The sequence below is a fragment of the Trachypithecus francoisi genome, unplaced genomic scaffold (genome assembly GCF_009764315.1).
Source record: "Trachypithecus francoisi isolate TF-2019V2 unplaced genomic scaffold, Tfra_2.0 Lachesis_group5, whole genome shotgun sequence".
Classification (NCBI taxonomy): Eukaryota; Metazoa; Chordata; class Mammalia; order Primates; family Cercopithecidae; genus Trachypithecus; species Trachypithecus francoisi.
Genome location: NW_022681470.1, coordinates 113,230,744 through 113,252,701, shown reverse-complemented (window position 1 = coordinate 113,252,701; position 21,958 = coordinate 113,230,744). Strand labels below are relative to the sequence as shown.

General features: G+C 37.3%; 1 protein-coding gene and 1 pseudogene across 3 annotated transcripts in view; one reads left to right on the top strand and one right to left on the bottom strand.

The window, feature by feature from the left end:
• The window catches only part of STXBP3 (syntaxin binding protein 3), a 61,872-nt gene that overhangs the window by 18,225 nt on the left and 21,689 nt on the right, over positions 1-21,958 (top strand). For all 3 annotated transcript variants that reach the window (XR_004434176.1, XM_033198741.1, XM_033198742.1), the window contains exons 7-9: positions 10,486-10,640; positions 15,978-16,068; positions 18,969-19,093. Coding sequence is in view for 2 of the 3 variants with exons in the window: in XM_033198741.1 (XP_033054632.1) it covers positions 10,486-10,640; positions 15,978-16,068; positions 18,969-19,093 (371 nt within the window). In the remaining variant the exon portion in view is untranslated. The remainder of the gene's footprint in view (positions 1-10,485; positions 10,641-15,977; positions 16,069-18,968; positions 19,094-21,958) is intronic.
• On the bottom strand, positions 5,532-6,307 carry LOC117076041 (annotated as a pseudogene).

Here is a 21,958-nt window from a genome sequence, read left to right as displayed (position 1 = left end):
TGATGTAGGATTTAAGTGATAGTGTGAGAAATATTACAAACATTTCTAGAACATCTCGCTTCCCAGAAGATAAATATAATTTTAGCCCCAGAATTTATTAAAATTCTGCAGTTGCTGTATTTGAAGGAATGATTTGTGTAGATATCTGAATAATTTGATGATGAATAGAAATAACCTGTCCTTGCATGTCTAGAGAGTGCTCTTGAGGAGTTTCCACTTATCAGTCTTTACAAAATATTGTGATTATGTAAGGTCCCATCTGTGAATGGTTTTCCGGTAAGAATTTTTTTCTTTTAATTCACTTACTTGATAAGAGTCATAGGAGGGTCTACTTGACCGGGCACAGTGGCTGACGCCTGTAATCCCAGCACTTTGGGAGGCCGAGGTGGGCAGATTATGAGGTCAGGAGTTCAAGACCAGCCTGGCCAACATGGTAAAACCTCATTTCTACTAAAAGTACAAAAAAAATTAGCTGGGCATAGTGGTTAGCACCTGTAGTCCCAGCTACTCGGGAGTCTGAAGCAGGAGAATCGTTTGAACTGGGGAAGCAAAGTTTGCAGTGAGACGAGATGGCACCACTGCACTGCAGCCTGGGCAACAGAGCCGGACTCCGTCTCCAAAAAAAGAGAGAATCTACTTAATAAATCTAACTGTTTTGGAGAAATTACATTGAAAATATTTTGGATTTTTGATTGTTTGCAAGTGAAAATATAAATGAAATACTAGGTGCTTTGAGCTATGAGCAAAGGCCTACTGAACATTTATCAAGATTACGTTGAGCAGACATTGTCTGTTAGATGCAAAGCAGTCTACTGTGAAAAGATGAGCAAAATATATGTCTTACTCTCATTTGAATACTATAAAGAGATTAAAAAGAATTAGACATCTTCAAAAACTATTTCAATCGTGGTTAAATCAAGTGGGATTAGGCTCAACTAATTAAAAGAAAACTCTGGACTTCCAATGGATTAAATAACGTGGAAATTTATTTCTTCCTAATATAAAAGAAGTCAGGAATAGGCTGTATAAAGGTGATAATGCTGGCTCTATGAAATTGTCAGGGGTCTAGTCTCCTAGTCATGGTCCTTATGATCTAAGATGATTGTAAAGTTGTTTTTTTTTTTTGTTTTTTTTTTTTACTGTTACATTATTTTTTTTAATTTTAAGGAATATTATTTTAAAACAACATTATAAAAATCATAGGCTTATTTCAATATTTTAAAATATCTTCTGTAACATTCCACTCAGAAGGTAGATAACAAAATTCTTCCCGTAGGAAGAGTGCCAATGGAATGTGATATTATATTATTCAGTTATTCTATTTTTTTTTCCTACCTCATTTTTGCTGAAGAACTGCTCACTTAACACCCTGGGAGTTATCTTATTGAAATTTGCCACCATCATGTTGGAGCGATGAACCTTCACCCGTAGTATGATGAATGTGACATTGCTTACATCTATCGTGTGGGACAGCTAAAAGGACAAGACCTCAGCATCACATGCCAACCAGTCTATTGGAGCAATCACACACATAACTACTTCTGCCAAAATCCTCTAACTTAATTTTTAAATAGCTGAAATTCATAGTCAAGGCCATATTGGTACTGTACCTGGAACTACAAATACACCCTTTTCACACACATTCAATATTACAGCAATAGCATCCTGGGACAGGTTAGGACACAATCACATTTTTAAAAATCAAGAAGAAGTAAACATAAAAGAGTATTTGCACAAGGCAGAGAATCCTGTTTCTTGGCAATAGACACAAAACAACTGGCTATAGAAATAGGTTTACAGATAGATACAATCTAGAATTTGATTCTTTGAGTATTAAACTTGGAGACATAGCTGTATACATTGCAACATGCAATCTAATATTTTACATTAGTAGTTTCTTACTCAGTAGTTAAAAGAAAAACCTATCGAAAACCAACCCAAATTATATTTATTAACCATTGGATAACCCCTTTTATCGTTTATGAACCACTTTACTCCAGGTTTGATTAGTGTAATCATGAAATTGTCTAGCCTAATGATCTAGGGAAAATTCTGTGGTTGTAAGATGATGCCTCGCTATGGAACCATTAATTATTAAGCTCCAAGTGAACTGAAGCAGGTATTTATAAAACGATGATGTATTTCCAAAAATATGAAAAACAGATAAGGCAGATGGTAACTCTAATAAGAGTCACTGAAGTATTATAATGGCACTCTGGAAATGGCTCATAGCAAAACCCAACTTTTTTTTTTTTTTTTGAGACTGAGTTTCACTCTTGTTACCCAGTCTGGAGTGCAATGGCGTGATCTCAGCTCACTACAGCCTCCACCTCCCGAGTTCAAGCGATTCTCCTGCCTCAGCCTCCCAAGTAGCTGAGATTACAGGTGTGAGCCACCACGCCCAGCTAATTTTGTTTTTTTTTTTTTAAGTAGAGACAGGGTTTCTCCATGTTCAGGGTGGTCTCGAACTCCCGACCTCAAGTGATCCACTCATCTCAGCCTCCCAAAGTGCTGGGATCACAGGCGTGAGCCACCGTGTCTGGCCCTAACTTTTTTAACTTTTAGGTTTGGGGTACATGTGCAGGTTTGTTATAGGTAAACTCATGTCAAGGGGGTCTGTTACACAGATTATTTCATCACCCAGGTACTAAGCCTAGTACCCAATAGTTATTTTTTCTGTTCCTCTCCCTCCTCCCACCCTCTACCCTCAAGTAGGCCTAGTGCCTATTGTTCCTCCCTTTGTGTCCGTGTGTTCTCATCATTTAGCTTCCACTTGTAAGTGAAAACATGCAGTATTTGGTTTTCTGTTCCTGCATTAGTTTGCTAAGGATAATGGCCTCTAGCTCCATGCATGTTCCTGCTAAAGACATAATCTCATTTTTATGGCTGCTTAGTATTCTGTGGTGTGTGTATACATATATATATATATATATGCCAATTTTTTTTTAATCCAGTCTCCCATTGATGAGCATTTAGGTTGATTCCATGTCTTTGCTATTGTGAATAGTGCTGCAGTGAACATATACGTGCATGTGTCCTTATGATAGACTCGTATTCTTTTGGGTGCATACCTAGTAATGGGACTGCTGGGCAAATGGTAGTTCTGTTTTTTAGGTCTTTGAAGAATCACCACACTGTCTTCCACAATGGTTCAACTAATATACATTCCCACCAACGGAATATTAGCCTTCCCTTTTTCCTGCGGCCTCACCAGCATCTGTTATTTTTTGACTTTTTAAAAATAGCCATTCTGATTGGTGTGAGATAGTACCTCATTGTGGTTTTGATTTGCATTTCTTTAATGATCAGTGATTTTGAGCCATTTTTCATATGCTTGTGGGTCACCTATATGTCTTTTGAACAGTGTTCATATCCTTTGCCCACTTTTTAATGGGGTTTTTTCTTGTAAATTTAAGTTCCTTATAGATGCTGAATATTAGACCTTTGTCAGATGCATAGTTTGCAAATATTTTCTCCCATTGTATAGGTTGTCCGTTTACTCCGTTGATAGTTCCTTTTGTTGCACAGAAGCTCTTTAGTTTAATTAGATTTCATTTGTCAGTCGTTGCTTTTGTTGCAATTGCTTTTGGCATCTTTATCTTGAAATCTTTGCCAATTCCTATGTCCAGAATGGTACTGCCTAGGCTGTCTTCCAGGGTTTTTATAGTTTTGAGTTTTACATTTAAGTCTTTAATCCATCTCAAGTTGATTTTTGTATATGGTGTATGGAAGGGGTCCAGTTTCAGTCTTCTGCATGTAGCTAGCCAGTTATCCCAGCACCATTTATTGAATAGGGAGTCCTTTCCACATTGTTTTTGTCAGCTTTGTCAAAGATCAGATGGCTGTAGGTGTGCGGCCTTATATCTGGGCTCACTATTCTGTTCCATTGATCTGCGTGTCTGTTTTTGTACCAGTGTCATGCTGCAAAACCTTCTTTTCTGTTAAGTTCATCACATGGGTGAAACCATTGTAAGTTGAAAACAAACAGGAGGTTCCATGGGTAGGCCTACGCCAAGGGAATTTTCCTCTTGTGGATCCACAAAAGAAAAATAATTTTGGTGCCATGTGGCTTGCACTTATCTGCAGCAAGACAGTCTAGTTCCCTTAACCCCATTGTGTGTCTGGGAAAAGGTAGTGAAAATATTTCCATAAGAGGCAAAGACTACAAGAAAGCTACAAAGTTGCTGTGCAAAGTTGTGAAAATGTCATGGTAAAGAAGCACCACATGCTAATTTTTTTTTTTTTTTTTTTTTTTTTTTTTGAGACAGAATCTCATTCCATCGTCCAGGCTGGAATGCAGTGGTACAATCTTGTCTCACTGCAACCTCCGCCTCCCAGGTTCAAGCAGTTCTCTTGCCTCAGCCTCCAGAGTAGCTGGGATTACAGGCACGTACCCCTATGCCGGGCTAATTTTTGTACTTTTAGTAGAGATGAGATTTCACCATGTTGACCAGCCTGGTCTCAAACTCCTGACCTCAAATGATCTACCCCCCTCGGCCTCCCAAAGTGTAGGGATTATAGGTGTGAGCCACGCTCCCGGCATTTTTTCGTTTTTGTTTTTCTGTTTTTTTGAGACAGAGTCTCACTCTGTCACCAGGCTGGAGTGTAGTTGGTGTGATCTTGGCTCACTTCAACCTCCATCTGCTGGGCTCAAGTGATTCTCCTGATTCAACCTCCCGAGTAGCTGTGATTACAGGCATGTGCCACCAAGCCCAGCTAATTTTTTGTATTTTTAGTAGAAACAGGGTTTCACTATGTTGGTCAGGTTAGTCTCAAACTCCTGACCTCAAATGATCTGTCCGCCTTGGCCTCCCAAAGTGCTAGGATTACAGGCATGAGCCACCGTGCCTGGCTGATTTTCACAGCTTTTTTTTTTTTTTTTAACTGGAGAAATCTATTTGTTATGTACACACCACAGAAAAATTGCCCCCAACCCTGAAAAAAAAGGTCCTGCAAGAAAATCAGATTCATAATATAAAAAAAGTATGTATCTAAAGTAGACAAAAATATGGCTTATGTTTTAAAAAGAAAATATGTAAATGAAAATATGTAAAAGAATGAATTGCTTAGATTTGCATGTGACTTAGTACTTATTTCATATTAACCATATCCATTTGCTATGATAAGTCTCTATGTTTTAGAATAGGTATTCTTTAAAAATACCTGTTTTTAAGCCAGAACATATACGTTACATTTGTGCATCCATGTGTAAGTTATCCTGCTTGGTATGGAACCAAGATACTAAAAGATTAATAAAATAATTTTTCAAATATTCAGTCACAGACTAGCAAAGAATATATTTCCTCAAGTTTTCTGGGCCACAGTGCTGACTTGGATTAATGCAGTCTGAATTTTCAGATGTAAATACCAGTCAGTGGTTAGTTGTCAAAACTAAAAAGCAGTTGAGTTGGGAGGACCTTCACAATGTTGGCTCTTAAATCATAAGTGAAATTATTCTTAGAGCTGGACCATAGTAAGCAGAAAGCCTTTTCTTAGCTCAAACCCTACAAATTGACTCTTAACATTCATAATCATGCCCTTTTAGATGCTTTAAAACGGCATACTGATTTTGCAGTCTGTAGTTTGTCTATACTTTGTAAGAGAGCAGGTAACTCTAGCACAAAAAAAACTGTAATGTGGAACTGGGGAGGACTTCAGTGGCACTATTCCAATTTTATTAATCCATAGTTTTGCTTTCAACCTTGCATTGAGACCTCCTTGTGTGTCGGTTTCCAGCATGTCACCAACTATCACACAGTCCACAGGAGTGGACTCCAAGGAGATTGCAGCAGTAATAAAATATGGAAGGTGCTGGCTTCTTCCCTCCCTGCTGTTCACCTACAACAGCTTGGACATAGGACTGACAGGCACAAGCCTCATTTTCTCCCTCTGGGTCTGCATGACCCCATTCATTACTAAAAGTAGGCAGACCTCCTTTCTAATTTCAGTGAACATGGCTTTGACATCTCACTGAACTTAGTGTCATGTGCTGTAAATGTGTAGTTTTCCAAAGGAGGTAACATTCTTCAGCCAATTTCCTGTTGGCTGCACTACATTTTGTTTCCTGGATTGCTTCCTCCCAATGTGAAGTCCTTAGATCAGTAATGCATGCATTGTAATGGCGAAAACATTCCTTGTTGAGTTTAACTTGAGATTTGTCACAGTTGAATTCAGCCTCTTGTTTATAATGGTATTTTGATTGTAAGAGCTTTATCGCCTCCAACATGCCTCTCCTGCTTGCCACACCTGTGTCGATGAGTGTGTTGTCCAGGTCAGAGAAAATGGCCTGCACATGGCTCAGGCCCATAGCACCTGCACCCTGCTGCAACCTGCCACCTCATAACCTGCACATGCGCAAGGTGGGCAGCCCAGTTTGTGTTTTTCTTTGAGAGAGGGTCTCGCTCAAACATTCCTCCCGCCTCAGCCTCCCAAGTAGCTGGGACCACAGATGCATGTCACCACACCCAGCTAATTTTTTTTCGTTTATAGTAGAGATGAGGTCTAGCTATGTTGCCCAGGATGATCTAGAACTCCTGAGCTCAAGCAGTCCTCCTACCTCAGCCTCCCAAACTGCTGGGATTACAGGCATAAGCCACCATTCCCAGTCATACTGTAGAATTATTACATCATCATTTGAGGATTTACAAAAGAATGAGAGAATAATTTTCATTTTTATCTCATTAGGTAAAATGGAGTCACATGGCTACACATAAGTGCATGGGAAACAGAAAATTTTTTAGCTGGACATATATGGCTGTTCTTCATAAAGAACTGAAGTGCAGTTGCTGAAAAGTAAGGGGAGGATGTTTGTTGGGGAGGCATCTTGTAGTCGGCCACAAAAGGAGGGAGACTCTCTTTTTAAATATTTATTTGACACATTGTAATTGTACCTATTTATGGGGTACAATTTGATGTTTTGATACATATCAGTGTTGTATAATGATACAAGGAATGTATCCATCATCTCATGCATTTAGGAGCCAGGTTTTGTTAGGTTTTGTTTGTATCTTTAGTAGAGATGGTATTTCACCATGTTGCCCAGGCTGGTGTCAAACTCCTGGGTTCAAGCGATCCACCTGCCTCGGCTTCCCAGAGTGCTGGGATTACAGGCATGAGCCACTGCACCCAGCATTGAGAGAGGCTAATTCTTACTGGGAGATTGGGAAAATATTTGAAGAATGGATATATTTTTATAAGGTAGTAATGAAGAGGGAAAGAACATGTTAGGAGGTGAAAAAAATCTAGATATAAAGATACAAAATCAGAAGAGTACAGGAGAACAGCAGGAATTGGCTTACAAGGGGTGAAGGAATGAAAGATAGGCTCTCTGTAGGTAGGTTGGGGCTATATTGTATGTAGGAGACTTCAGGTTCCATCAAAAATAATGACAAAATTAGCTGGTGCAGAAAACTGTGGAACTGGTCCTAAAGCCCTTAAGGAAAAGTAGAGTCCTAGAAGTCAGGAGATCATTGCAGAGAGATTGGTAAAGTCAGATATGATAGTGCTTCAAAGAAATAAAGTTGGGGCCAGGCGCGGTGGCTCACGCCTGTAATCCCAGCACTTGGGGAGGCCGAGGTGGGCGGATCACAAGGTCAGGAGATCGAGACCACAGTGAAACCCCGTATCTACTAAAAATACAAAAAATTAGCCGGGTGCGGCGGCGGGCGCCTGTAGTCCCAGCTACTTGGGAGGCTGAGGCAGGAGAATGGCGTAAACCCGGGAGGCGGAGCTTGCAGTGAGCCGAGATCGTGCCACTGCACTCCAGCCTGGGCGACAGAGCGAGACTCCATCTCAGAAAAAAAAAAAAAAAGAAAGAAAGAAATAAAGTAGGACATCAACACATTTCAAATTACATGGAGGGAAAGAAGATTCACTCACTCCTCATGGTGATTCCATGAGTCAAAGGGACTAAAGAAAGAACTTTCTTTCCCTTTCAGAGGATTTAAGGTAAGTGATGCTGTCACATACGTAATAAGGCAAGTACAGTTGATCCTTGAATGACATAGGGGTTAGGGGCACCAACCCACTGTGCAGTTGAAAAATTTGTGTATAACTTTTAACTCACCAAAAACTTAACTACCAATAGCCTGCTGTTAAGTGGAAGACTTCCTGATAACATAAACAATAGAATAACACATTTTTTATGTTTTATTTACTATGTTATAACAAAGTAAGCTAGAGAAAAGGAAATGTTATTAAGAAAATCAAAAGGAAGAGAAAATACACTTACTATTAAGTAGAAGTGGATTATTATGAAGGTCTTACTCTTGTCATTTTCAAGTTGAATAGGCAGAGATGGAGGAAGAGGAGGGATTGGTCTTGCTGTCTCAGGGGTGGCGGAGGCAGAGGAGGTGGCAGGGGAGGCAGGCACACTCTTTGTAACTTTTATTGAAAGAAATCTGCATATAGGTGGACCTGTGTAGTTCAAACCCTTGTTGTTCAAGGGTCAAACGAAAATAGAAAGCATTCAAGAATATGAGGAAGTTTGTTTACAGTGAACCTTAGTGAGTACAGAGAGTCTGGTACAGTTAGTAGAGAGGATGCTGGAAAGAATCTAGTAGAGATAGAAACAAGCTAGCTATAGATTAGCATGAAGAGTAAATGGAAGACAGGATCTGTATTTAAGGAGCTGATTGTGGGTTTATAAAGATGAAAAAAGCATGTAGCAGTAGTCTTAAAAAACTTAATGATGGTGATGGAAAGTGGGGAGGAGGTAGAGGAAGAGGGAAATGGAGGAGATGTGAGTATAGAATGAGAACCAGCCCCCAGATTATCTTTGGTACATTGGGGTATTAGCTTAGATTAATTTGTGGTAGGAACCCCCCAGATCTCAGTGCATTACAACAACAAAGGTTTATTTCTCATTTGCGTTCTCCATTGTTGTTTGCCTGGGGCTTTGCTCTACACCCTCTACTTTCTAGTACTGAGGCCGAAGGGCTAGTCTGGGACATAGCCGAGGGAAAAGAAAATAGTGGAGCCACACAATGGCTTTTAAAGCTTCTGCTGGGAAGTAGCACATGTATCTTCTACATACATTCCAGGCCGAGCACAGTGGCTCACATCTGTAATCCCGGCACTTTAGGAGGCTGAGGCTGAAGGATCGCTTGAGCCCAGGAGTACTAGACCAGCCTGGGCAACAAAGTGAGGCCTTGTCTCTGCAAAGAAACTTAAAAAAGGAATTAGCCAGGTGTGGTGGCACATACCTGTGATCCTAGCTACATGGGAGGCTGAGGCGGGAGGATTGCTTGAGCCCAGGACATCAAGGCTTCAGTGAGCTATAACCATGCCACTGCACTCTAGCCTGGGTGACAGAGTGAATCCTCGTCTTAAAAAACAAAGACAAAAACAAACCTACACATGACCATGGCCAAACCTGGTATCAGTGGGTGGGAGGGAGAAGCCTTGGGCGGCTGTGCAGTAAAAGTTTTTGAAGGAATAATGTTATCTCCTGCTGTGGGATATTACACTATGAGGAAGCCACAATTCAAGTGTAGGGTGCTTGTTGACTGTTAATACAGCATCCTAGCCTTTGAGCAGGAAAGAGAAAAGTGGGTGAGCCACAGCTAAATTTTCATCTATGTTCAGGCTGCTGCTGTTGGTGCAGGGTTATGTCCAGAGAAATGAATGACTGTGTGTAAAAGGAAATGCAAGACATTTATTCATAATTCATTACTTAACCTATAATTACTTGCCTACTTTTACTTACAATAAATTTTCATAGTTTAAGAGAAATTGTCATTGTTTAAAAAACAACAAAACTTAGTTTAACGGGGAACTCTCAATACAATTTAGGGAGCTCCTGCTTTTATATCCTCCAAATCCTCTAATCCAGTTCTTTGTGCATAAGTAAATTATTTTGTTAATTGAATGAATGAATGTATCTGTGAGGTTTTGCTATACATACATATAGTAAGATTTACATTATGTCTAGCACAATGCCATGTCTTTTGGGGAAGTATGTCTCATTTTAAGGACATGAAGAGTATAAGCTAAAGAACTGAAGACATGTATCAACTATGGGAGATTTCTGGGTTACTCTCTAATGGATTAAGGGTTTTAATTTATGTCTGATATATAGGCCAATTTGGGTACTGTTGTGTTTCTTTGTACTGGGAGTTAGATTTTTATTTTAGTTTGACTACCTCAGATTCCTTCACCTGTTGCACGGGTAGTAAAAAGTAGACAGTACAATCTGTATATGAAACAAGATTGAAGGAGAGAGATAGACTAAGCAGGAAAGGAGAGTGAGAAAGAAAGGATGAAATCAAGATGACAGAGAAAATGAGATTTGATTAAGATAAAGATATAGTTGTTTCAGGAAACAGCATGGTTAGTGCAAGCATTTTTTTAAACTGCCCCAAATAGTTGCCGCATTTTCTTGATGTGTATGTGTGTGTGTGTGTGTGTGTGTTTGTGTATATATATATATATATAAAATTTTTTTTTATCAGGTCTCCAGATTGACAATGAGTTTTTTTGTCTTAGGTGTATACTCTTGATGTACCAGATGCATTCTATTACTGTTATAGTCCAGATCCTGGTAATGCAAAGGGAAAAGATGCCATTATGGAAGCAATGGCTGACCAGATAGTTACAGTGTGTGCCAGCTTGGATGAAAATCCCGGAGTAAGATATAAAAGGTAAGACCCTCAGCATCTGCACGTGTTATGCTTCCTATTTACCATTCATTATAGAGGTAAGTAATGTCTCTGTACCTTTGCAGATTGGTTTGCAAAATTTATTTTCTTTGTATAATTACCATGCTGTACATACAGGAGATTTAAAGCTTGTGGTTTAAATTTCAGAATAGCAAATAGCTTCTGTTACTGAATTTCAGAGCCTAAATTCAGTACATTTTACAGACAGTTTTTCATCAGTTTAAGGAATGCTTAGAGGAAATGTCTTTATAGTCACATAGGGAATACAGTGTTACAATTAATGCTTTTCATTAAATCACCAGCAAATCTAAATGGCCATATTCTCTGGATACCTGTTACAATGTCTAAGTATCTAATCTCAGTGCCTATTCTAAATAAATTTTGGGGTTTTTTTTAAGAGGTAAAATTTAACTTTATTACTATATACTTTGACTTATATACTTCTTTTTAAAAATGAAATTTACTGTAAAGTACTTAAATTGTCTATACAGTAAGTCCTCACTTACTGTCGTTGATGGGTTCTTGGAAACTGACAAAACCAATCTTATCATAGGCTAATTGATATAAACAAGAATTAAGTTCCTTGGTTATGTAATGTCACCAAACTTCTGCATAAAGACCTGAAACACTTCTAATATTAAACATTGAAAGAAATGTGACTGTATGTACATTTAAGAAAGATTAATAAAAACAAGATCATTATTTGCCCAGTTGTTCTAGTTCAGGCTCATTAGAAGGATGACCAGAGCTCATCCCAGCAGCTCATGGCACAAGGCAGGAACGCACCCAGATTAGGATACCATCCCACTGCAGGGCACACTACACACATCCACACTCACTAGGACTGGGACAATTCAGACATGCCAGTTAACCAAACATGCTGCACATCTTTGAGATGTGGGAGGAAACCGGAGTACCAGGAGAAAACCCATGAAGACATGGAGGGATCATGCCAATGCTGTACAGACAGTGGCTCCAGCCGGGAATCTTTTTTTTTTTTTTTTTCTCAGCATTATAATGAGATGATGAACAAAATGACACTATTTGAGGACCTGCTAGATATGGCATGATAATTCATTCCAAAATGAACATATCCATCTAACCCTACCAACGTCAAAAAAAATAGAACATTAACAGCATCTGAGAGGCCTCTCTCGTGATCCCTCCCAGCTCTCCTGTCCCCTTTTCTTCCCTAGAGATGACTGCCATCTGACTTTTAACATATAGTTTAATTTTGCCTGATTTTGAACTGGTAGAAGTGGAACCACATGATATTTTTTGTTTTTGACTTCTTTGCTTAGCATTGTTTTCTGAGAGTCATCCATGTTGTTTGTTATGTGTGTCAGGCAGTTTTAGTTTTAATTTTGGTCTGCTAGTTCATGTGTGCTCCTCTCACCTCAGTTTCCTTATCTATGAAATAAGAATGATTAAATAATACCTACCTTATACAGTTGTTTTTAGAGTTAAATGAATTAATATCTATAAAGTATTCCTCACTAATAAATATGGTAGTAAATATATTGCACTACTCCTAGTAAGTATTACTACTCATTTATCTTTTAAAAAGTCCTTTAATTTGAACATTGGCATTTGTCAAGTTAGCTGGCTGAACTGTTTAATTTTAAATTCATGTAGTACTTTAAGTCACATTACTCTTCACTTACCATTTTAAAATTCCACTATGAATACTTAGAAAAAGTATAGTGATCTCCTTGGAGATTAAGTGATCTCCTCAATTTAGTTATTACCAAACAAGCTCTTTATTCATACCTTGGATATTAGAAACATTCTATTTCTTACTTTTTTTTTTTTTTGAGATGGGATCTCTCTCTGTTGCCCAGGCTGGTCTCAAGCTCCTGGGCTCAAGCAATCCGCCTGCTTCTGCCTCCTAAAGTGCTGGGATTGCCTTTTTCTTATAAGAGATGTGCTAATTACATTCTGGACTCAGTGGAGCTGAGCTAAGTGGTTTGGCTCCTGTTAAGAGTTTAGTAACTGTTGAAGCTTCTGCTGTTGGTGATTGGTTATGTTCGGGGAAATGAGAAAACATAGCCAATTTATAATTGTATCACTCACATAGGGGCTAGTTTTGAGTTACGCTAATAAATAATCTGTAATCCTGTCTTTTAAAATTCTACCTGCTTTCACAAAATATTCCTTTACACTTTATCGACTTTAAAGTATAATTTTAAAATGAAGTTTCTTTCTTTAGAAAATATTGTACAGAGAGTTTAATTACCCTTTATAGATGTTGCTTTATTTATTTATTTATTTATTTATTAAAGACGGAGTTGTGCTCTGTCGCCCAGGCTGGAGTGCAATGGCATGATCTTGGCTCACTGCAAACTCTGCCTCCTGGCTTCACGCCATTCTCCTGCCTCAGCCTCCCGAGTAGCTGGGACTACAGGCGCCCACCACGCCCAGCTAATTTTTTTGTATTTTTTAGTGGAGACAGGGTTTCACCATGTTAGCCAGGATGGTCTCAATATCCTGACCTCATGATCCGCCCGCTTTGGCCTCCCAAAGTGCTGGGATTACAGGCGTGAGCATTATTTATTTTTAAGGTATAAGACCTAAAGATTCTGTAAAACTTTGAAGCCCTCACAATAAGACCTCCCATTTTTGAGGTTGGTGTGCTGGTGAAGAGCCTTTTTCTTTCTCTCTCTTTTTTCTTAATTTTTGTGGATACATAGTAGGTGTATATATTTATGGGGTACATGACATATTTTGATACAGACGTACAATGCATAATAGTCACATCAGGGTAAACGGGGTATCTATCACCTCAAGCATTTATCCTTTCTTTGTGTTAAAAACAATCCAATTATATTCTTAGTTGTTATTAAATGTACTGTAGTCACGCTGTTGTGCTATCAAATACTAGATCTTACTCATTCTACCTATAATTTTGTACCCATTACCCATCCCCACTAAACCCTTGACCACCACTCCTGCCCCTTTCCAGCCTCTGGTAACCATCTTTCTACTTTCTCCATGAGTTCAATTGTTTTCATTTTTAGCTCCCAGAAGCAAGTGAGAACATGAGAAATGTTCTTTCTGTGCCTGGCTTATTTCGCTTAACATGGTGACCGCCAGTTCCATCTATGTTGTTGTAAATGTCAGGATCCATTCTTTTTTATGGCTGAATAGTACTCCATTCTGTCAATGTGCCACATTTTCTTTATCCGTTCATATGTTGCTTCCAAATCTTGGCTGTTGTGAATAGTGCTACAGTAACATGGAGTACAGATTGATAATACAGATTTCCTTTCTTTTGGACATATATATTTAGCAGTGAGATTGCTGGATCACATGGTAGTTCTCTGTTTAGTTTTTTGAGGAACCTCCACATTGTTCTCCTTAGTAATTATACTAATTTACATTCCCACCAACAGTGTATGAGGGTTCCCTTTTCTCCATATTCTCCCCAGCCTGTTATATGTGTTATATTGCCTGTCTCTTGAATAAAAGCCATTATAACTGGGGTGAAATGATATCTCATTATAGTTTTGATTTGCATTTCTCTGATAATTATGTGTATGAGCACCTTTCGTATACCTGTTTGCTATTTGTATGTCTTCTTTTGAGAAATATCCAGATCTTTCACCCATTTTTAAATCAGATTATTTTTTCCTATGGAGTTATTTGTGCTCCATATCTATTCTTACTAATTTTTTGTCAGATAGGTAGTTTGCAAATATTCTCTTCCATTCTGTGGGTTGTCTCTTCACTTTGTTGATTGTTTATTGTGCAGAAGGTTTTTAACTTGATGTGATTCCATTTGTCCATTTTTGCTTTGGTTGCCTGTGCTTATGGGGTGTTACTCAAGAATGTCCCACAGAGAAATCTGCCCAGTTCAGTGTCCTGGAGAGTTTCCCCAATGTTTTCTTGTGGTAGTTTCATAGTCTGAGGTCTTAGATTTAACTCTTTAATCCATTTTTATTTGATTTTTGTAGATGGCAAGAGATAGGGGTCTAGTTTCATTCTTCTGCCTATGGATATCCATTTTTCCCAGCACCATTGATTGAAGAGACTATCCTTTCCCCAATGTATGTTCTTGGCACCTTTGTTGAAACTGTGTTAATGGTAGATGTATGATTTGTTTCTGGGTTCTATATTCTGTTCCATTAGTCTCTATGTCTGTCTTTATGCCAGTATCATGCTGTTTTGGTTACTACAGCCCTGTAAGTATATTTGAAGCCAGGTAATGTGATTTCTGCAGTTTTGTTCTTTTTGCTTAGGATAGCTTTGGCTATTCTGGGTCTTTTGGGGTTCCATCTACATTTTAATTTTTTTTTTATTTCTGTGAAGAATGTCATTGGTATTTTGATAGGGATTGCATTGAATCTGTAGATAGCTTTGGGTAGTATGGACGTTTTAACAATATTTGTACTTCCAATCCATGAATGTGGAACATCTTTCCTTTTTTTATTTCCTCTTCAACTTCTTTTACAGAGCTGTTTTTCAGCATTTTTCATGTAGATTTGGAAGTTACACTAATACCACTGGTCATGAAGTTACAATTTAGGGTACAGTGTTATTTTAGAAGATAATGATATACAAGATTTTATGCAAAAGACATTGGAAAGTTGATGATGTTAGCATGTGGGCAAATCTCACACTGCTAGTGGGAGAGATGTTGATCAACTAATTTATAGAGTAATTGATAATATTGAAAAAAGTACGTATATGCTGTATGACCCAGAAATTATATTTTTACGTGTAATATACTTAGAGAAACATGTACATGTTATATACCTAGATACATATATACCAACGTTTATTTCAGTGTTTATAATAGTATAATAAGAATGACTCATATGTCCATCTTTAGAGGAATTAATACATAAAATCCAGTATAATCATGATGGAATACTATATAGGAGATAAAATGAATAAATCCAATATGTGTGTCAATGTCAATGTAGATACATCTCAAACACACACACACGAAACAGAAATGACTAGAGGGAGAATATACATGAAATTAATGACACTGGTTGTCTTGGTTTGAGGCAGGGGTATGGGAGAGAACCAGGACTTAGGAGCGGAATAAAAGGAACTGCAGCTTTACATGTAATATTTTATTTCCTTTATATTAAAAAATCTGAAGCAGAGATAAGATTTGTTCTTGTAAATTCCAAATATATCGATATAACATTATTTGATCTATTATCTGAACTTTTACATGTTTATAAAATAATTTTTCATTTTGTAAACATTTTTTAAATTCCATGGTTTAATTTTAGGATTAAACTTCATGATATTATAAAGTATATACTGAAAGAAAGATAATTATTGGACCCTTTTTTCCATGTCTAGTAAACCTCTAGATAATGCCAGTAAGCTTGCACAGCTTGTTGAAAAAAAGCTTGAAGACTACTACAAGATTGATGAAAAGAGCCTAATAAAGGTAAAGTATGCAAGGCAAGTAGTAACTATGCATAAAGTCTGTCTTATTTCTTTATAAGCCAAAGAAACTTGCTCATTCATTTTCTAGTATTGATTTGGGAGTCATTAACATAGATCTCCAATACTGATTTGAGAATTGTTAACATACACAGTTGTGCAAACCTTGATAGATGGTATGGTTTAGAGGGGACTCTATTAACTAACAGATTTTGAAGTCAGCACTGTGTCCAAATCTAGTTCTGCCATTTAATTCATAGTTAATGTCTATTTGGGCAAATTATGTAACTTCTATATAACTACATTTTCTTTTCTATAAAATGGGAATAATAAAAGAATAGCTATTTTAAAAGTCATGATTAAGTGAGTTAATACATGCAAAGTCCTTAGAGTAATGTTTGCCATTGAGTAAACATTTAATAAATGTGGGAATTCCTGTTATCACTAGCTCTGTGACCTTGAGTTTGTTTTTCCATCTATGAAATAGATGAAGTAATATATACCTTGCTAGGCGGTATGAGGATTAAGTTAGCATGTAAATGTATTTGGCACCAATGGGAATTTAATAAATGGCAGCTGTTGTTATCCTATGGAGATAATATAATCAAAGACTAAGGTTGAAATCTGGGAAATAACAGCAGTTGCATGTGGGTGAGAGAATGAAGAGCTTGAGGAGACTGATAGAGGTGGTGCCAGAGGGCTAGGAAGCCATATTACAGTAGCTGGAGAATGAAGAAAAGGAACTGTTGCTAGTTTAGAAGAGGAGTTGTGCCAGGAAACCACCAATTACAATACTGTTTAATAAGTGGAATGAGAGAAGAATACACAGAGTATAATGGAAATATAGTCCCAGGCTTATCTTCTTCTAAACTGGAGTGTTGGAAGGCATCCCAAGAGGAAAGGCCCTTTAGCTTAAAGAATGAGCATAACATGATAAAGAGGGAGTTTATTGCATGGAAAACAGGATTCTTCAGGTAGAGGCAATAGAGAAAAAGGCAAAATCCACAATTAAACGATGTGGCTGGAATGGAAGATATAAACTTAGATGTTAGGTTAGTTACCTTAAAAGTTACCTGTTTTTGGTTTAGAGGCCTAGTGAAGGCTGTTATTCTGGTTGTAGTTTTGAAGGCAGAATGGCTTAGTACACATACTCGATAGTGAATAAATGTGTGTTGAATGAAGAGATATACAATCAAATATGCTTTTAGTCCTTCATGTTTTCAGTGGAAAAAGAGCAAAATCCATAAAAATTAAACTTGTCCTTTCCATGCTTTCTGCCTGGAAAATTAATCATCCTTCAAATACTTGATACCTTTCCTTTATTCAGGGACACCTGATAAAGTGATAAAGTATCACCTCATTTCGAAGGCTTTCCTGACTCTTCAGGCCAAGTGATGCTTCCTCCCACATGCTGTCATAAGCCCTAAGCCTGCTATAGAACTTATGTTGCACTTTTTCCTGTTTATATTTCTGAAGCTTCATAGCTCACATTTTTGAGGGCTTGCTGTGCTGTGTTTCATGGTATGATTATATTTAACCTTTACAATAATCTTATAAGGCAAAGATTCCATAATTGTGTTTCATTTTACAAAGAGAATGCTGCCATATAAACAAGATAAGCATTTTGTCCAAACTTGTACTGCAAGATTGTGGTCAAGGCTAGACTCAAATTCAGACCTAGCTGATTTCCAAGGCTGTGCTCTGAACCACCATATCATACTGTCTCAAAATTTAATTAAATGAATGTGCTTAATTTTAAAATATTTTAAAAACATAGCCTATACAATATACCTGTTATATGTAAATAAATAGAAAATGTTTGTATAATGAGTTGTGGTTATTTGTTATTGCTTTGAATAATAATCCAAAGAATTTATTACTTTTTAAAATGAAGTATGAAAGATACTGACATTAACAATAAATGTTTCCAGCACTATTATTCAGTTTAGTGATTAGTGATGTTTGCGAATTAATGATAACAAGGCTTTCATTGTGATTTATCATCTTAGTTGGTATCAGTACAGTCTTTTAAAATAGCATAACGGTTAAGAGCACAGACATTGGAGCAAACCTGCATTTGAATCTCCATTCTGCCTCTTACTACCTGTGTGATTTGGGCAAGTTATTTCATTTCAGGCTGCAATGCCCTCATGGTCAACTGGAGATGATAATGCCTGTCTCACAGGATTATTTAAAAAATTAGATGAAATAATCTTTTATTTCATCTAATCTTTGTTTAGTAACTTTGTTTAGTATCTTTGTTTAGTAAAATGTCTAATACATAGAGCTCAAGTAGTAGCTACCATTCATAATTTATATCAGTTTTAGTGCTTTTGGAACTCAATTCATAAGAAAATAGATTTAGTGCAAACAAAATGTTACTTTTTTAAAAGGAACTTTCAGGTTATTATACAGTTGTCCCTTGGGAAACACAGGAGGGTTGGTTCCAGGACCTCCTGTGTATACCAAAATCCACACATACTCAAGTCCTGCATCAGCCCAGCAAAACCTACATATCTGGAAAGTCAGCCCTTCATACATGCAGGTTTCACATCCTGCAATCCTGCAAATACTGTATTTTCTATCTGTTATTTAGTTGAAAAAACTGAGTGTTAAGTGTATCCACACAGTTCAAACCCATGTTATTAAATGTACCCTGTTACTCTAATTACAAAAGCTTTTAGTTATGTAGTCTTCATTTTTTCTCTCATGCTACTCGGATTTTTCTTTGTGTTATTGTAACTGCACATTCTTAAGACAATTAATGATTTGTTTTGTTGTCTATTTTTGGTGGGGAAAAGGGATAGAACTTAGGAAAAGCCTGCTTTGTATTCTAAGATATTAAAAATATGTTCACACTAAGAAATTGAAGCTGCTTAAGATGATTTTATCTTGTTATTCTAGGGTAAAACTCATTCACAGCTCTTAATAATTGATCGTGGCTTTGATCCTGTGTCCACTGTCCTGCATGAACTGACCTTTCAGGCAATGGCATATGATCTACTACCAATTGAGAATGATACATACAAGCAAGTATAACTTGAAGGGTATATAAAGGGCATATACAAACAGGATAGAATATGAGCATTTAATTATTTATATAGGCACTGGAAATCTGAAAGCCCCTGTAACCTTTTCTATTCAGAGACTTTTTCCTTCTCTTATTCCTACAGTTATAGTCTTTCACAGATATGTTGACCTTGTAAATTAAAGCATAATTTGATTGCTTTGGAGCATTTTTGGTGTGTTTGCTTCCTTAACTATGTGTACAGCAGAGCTACATTTAAACACATGGAATTTGGCCCTTTTACTTTTAAAAGTAAATATCAGGCTCACTATCATAATTTATTGAAGGAGAAACCATATTCAAAATTGTTAGGCTATAATTGTTCTGAATCATACGTTCAAAAGTCTATGTGTCTTATCAACATAATGTATTTTAGAAGATTGGAACACTAGAAAACTAAATAGGATGGCTGTTGAGAACAACAGGCATAGTTTTACCATTTTGGTACCTTCTACTGAGTTAATCTTGGTATAAACATATTTACTTTAAAAGTAATGTCAAATAAAAACCTAAATGAAAAATGAAATAGTTTTTCTATCAAGGAATCATTTTACTGTATCTCTGTATCATTTATGGTGTGTGTTATGTTTTACATACATTACAAATGTTATTTGATATCATGATTTCTAAATCCAAACTGGTATTTGTCAGCTAAGATTTACTACTTGAGTACACTAATAAAAATGAAAATTAGTTTTCTGAAATTTTATGTTTAAACTAATTTGGTAGTTTTAAGATACAGACACGTGATAGTTATGATACTGTTTTTTTCTTAAATACTGTTTTTGTATTTTCTATTGTATTTTTATTTGCATTCTGGTCGAATCTTGGTTTCTGAGTTTTTCTCTATATTATCTGTATTAATGTTAGATAACATAGCTATTTTTCTAATATAAAAGTTATTTTAAGCAGTTTATTCAGAGGGGATATTATTTACCTCTGTTACCCTTTAGGTCTCTAAACCTGCATTGCTCAGAAGGTTTAGAAGAGAATAAATAAACCAATGGATAGTAAAGGATTTAGTTCCAGACTGTAGATATAAATTTTAGACATTTCTAACCTAATATTTAAAATATGTATCTCTTTAGGTTTGCTGGCAAGCAAAGCAAGATTTAATTTTTTTTAAGTAGAGACTTTTTTAAAAAGCCACTATACTCCCTTCTTTCTGATTCAAAAAAAATCAGAGATAAGAATTCGATGGGAGTAAAGCTCCCTGTGGTTTGGGCTCTATCACAATTTTTTTTTTTTTTTTTTTTTTTTTGGAGACAGAGTCTTACTGTCACCTAGGGTGGAGTACAGTGGCATGATCTCAGCTCACTGCAGCCTCTGCCTCCCAGGTCAAGTGATTCTCCTGCCTCAGCCTCCCAGGTAGCTGGGATTATAGGCACCCGTCACCACACCTGGCTAATTTTTGTATTTTTAGTAGAGGCGGGGTTTCGCCATGTTGGCCAGGCTAGTCTTGGACTCCTGACCTCAGGTGATCCGCCTGCCTCGGCCTCTCAAAGTGCAGGGATTACAGGGGTGAGCAACCACATCCAGCCTTCATCACAATTTTTTATGGAAACAGAATACAAAGCAGGAAGCTCTAAGTGTCCAGATTCAAGTTTTCATGTTGATGACTTATTTAAATTTAGGGGGTTTTTTTGTTTTTTTTTTTGAGACAGAGTCTCACTCTGTTGCCCAGGCTGGAGTGCAGTGGCACAATCTCGCCTCATTGCAGCCTTCATCTTCTGAGTTCAAATGATTCCTGGCCTCAGCCTCGCAAGTAGCTGGGACTACAAGTGTGCACCACTGCGCCCGGCTGATTTTTGTATTTTTAGTAGAAATGGAATTTTGCCATGTTGGCCAGACTGGTCTCGAACTCCTGGCCTCAAATGATCCACCTGCCTCAGCCTCCCAACTAAAATGGGATATTCATATCACCTGAGTATTGTCAGGCTTGCTACTCTTATCTTTGTTTACAAATCACTTATAAGTCAAAGGTATTGTATAAGAACAAAGTGGTATTTTAAATGACAAAAGGGTTTTCATCCTTAGTGCAGCCTTATATAATTGAGCACAATGATTCTATCTTTGGACATCTGTAATCCACACAGGTGGATGGTTTTATAGAATTAATGTGTAATTTATGAGGGCTATAGAAACGATTATATTCATATAGCGAAGTCTACATTTATTATTTGTAGTTCAGAGCTAGGAAAACTCAGTGCAGTCCTTCCTGATCTTGACTCAGGAAATCAGGTAGTTCCAAGAATGATTCGATCTTCTCTAGTTCCACAAATGGAAGGAAGGTATCTGCATAAAAAGATAAGGGGAATCAGTCAGGAAGCCCATTTTGAATAGCTCCATGACTCCTTTAAATTGTTGCTCACTTCAGTAGAACTCATTAAAGCTATCACAATTTTTATGGCTTACATTAATTTTTTTTTTCTCTCATTTTCTTTCTCATTCTGTAAAGGAGATGTGGTTATAGGGTTGGGGAAGAATAAAGAAACAGATGATAAATGTTTGTGAATTTTGTACCAATTCTGAAACACCTTCAATATTTAATAGGTTATATTGGGGAGGATATTCCTGTTTTGTTTGTTTTGTTTTGTTTGAGACAGTCTTGTGCTGTCACCCAGGCTGGAGTGCAGTGGTGCGATCTCTGCTCACTGCAAACTCCACCTCCCAGGTTCAAGTGATTCTCCTGCCTCAGCCTCCAGAATAACTGGGATTACAGGCGTGTGCCACCACGCCCTGCTAAGTTTTTGTATTTTTTTTTTTTTTTTAGAGATGGGGTTTCACCCTGTTGGCAAGCTGATTTTGAACTCCTGACCTCAAGTGA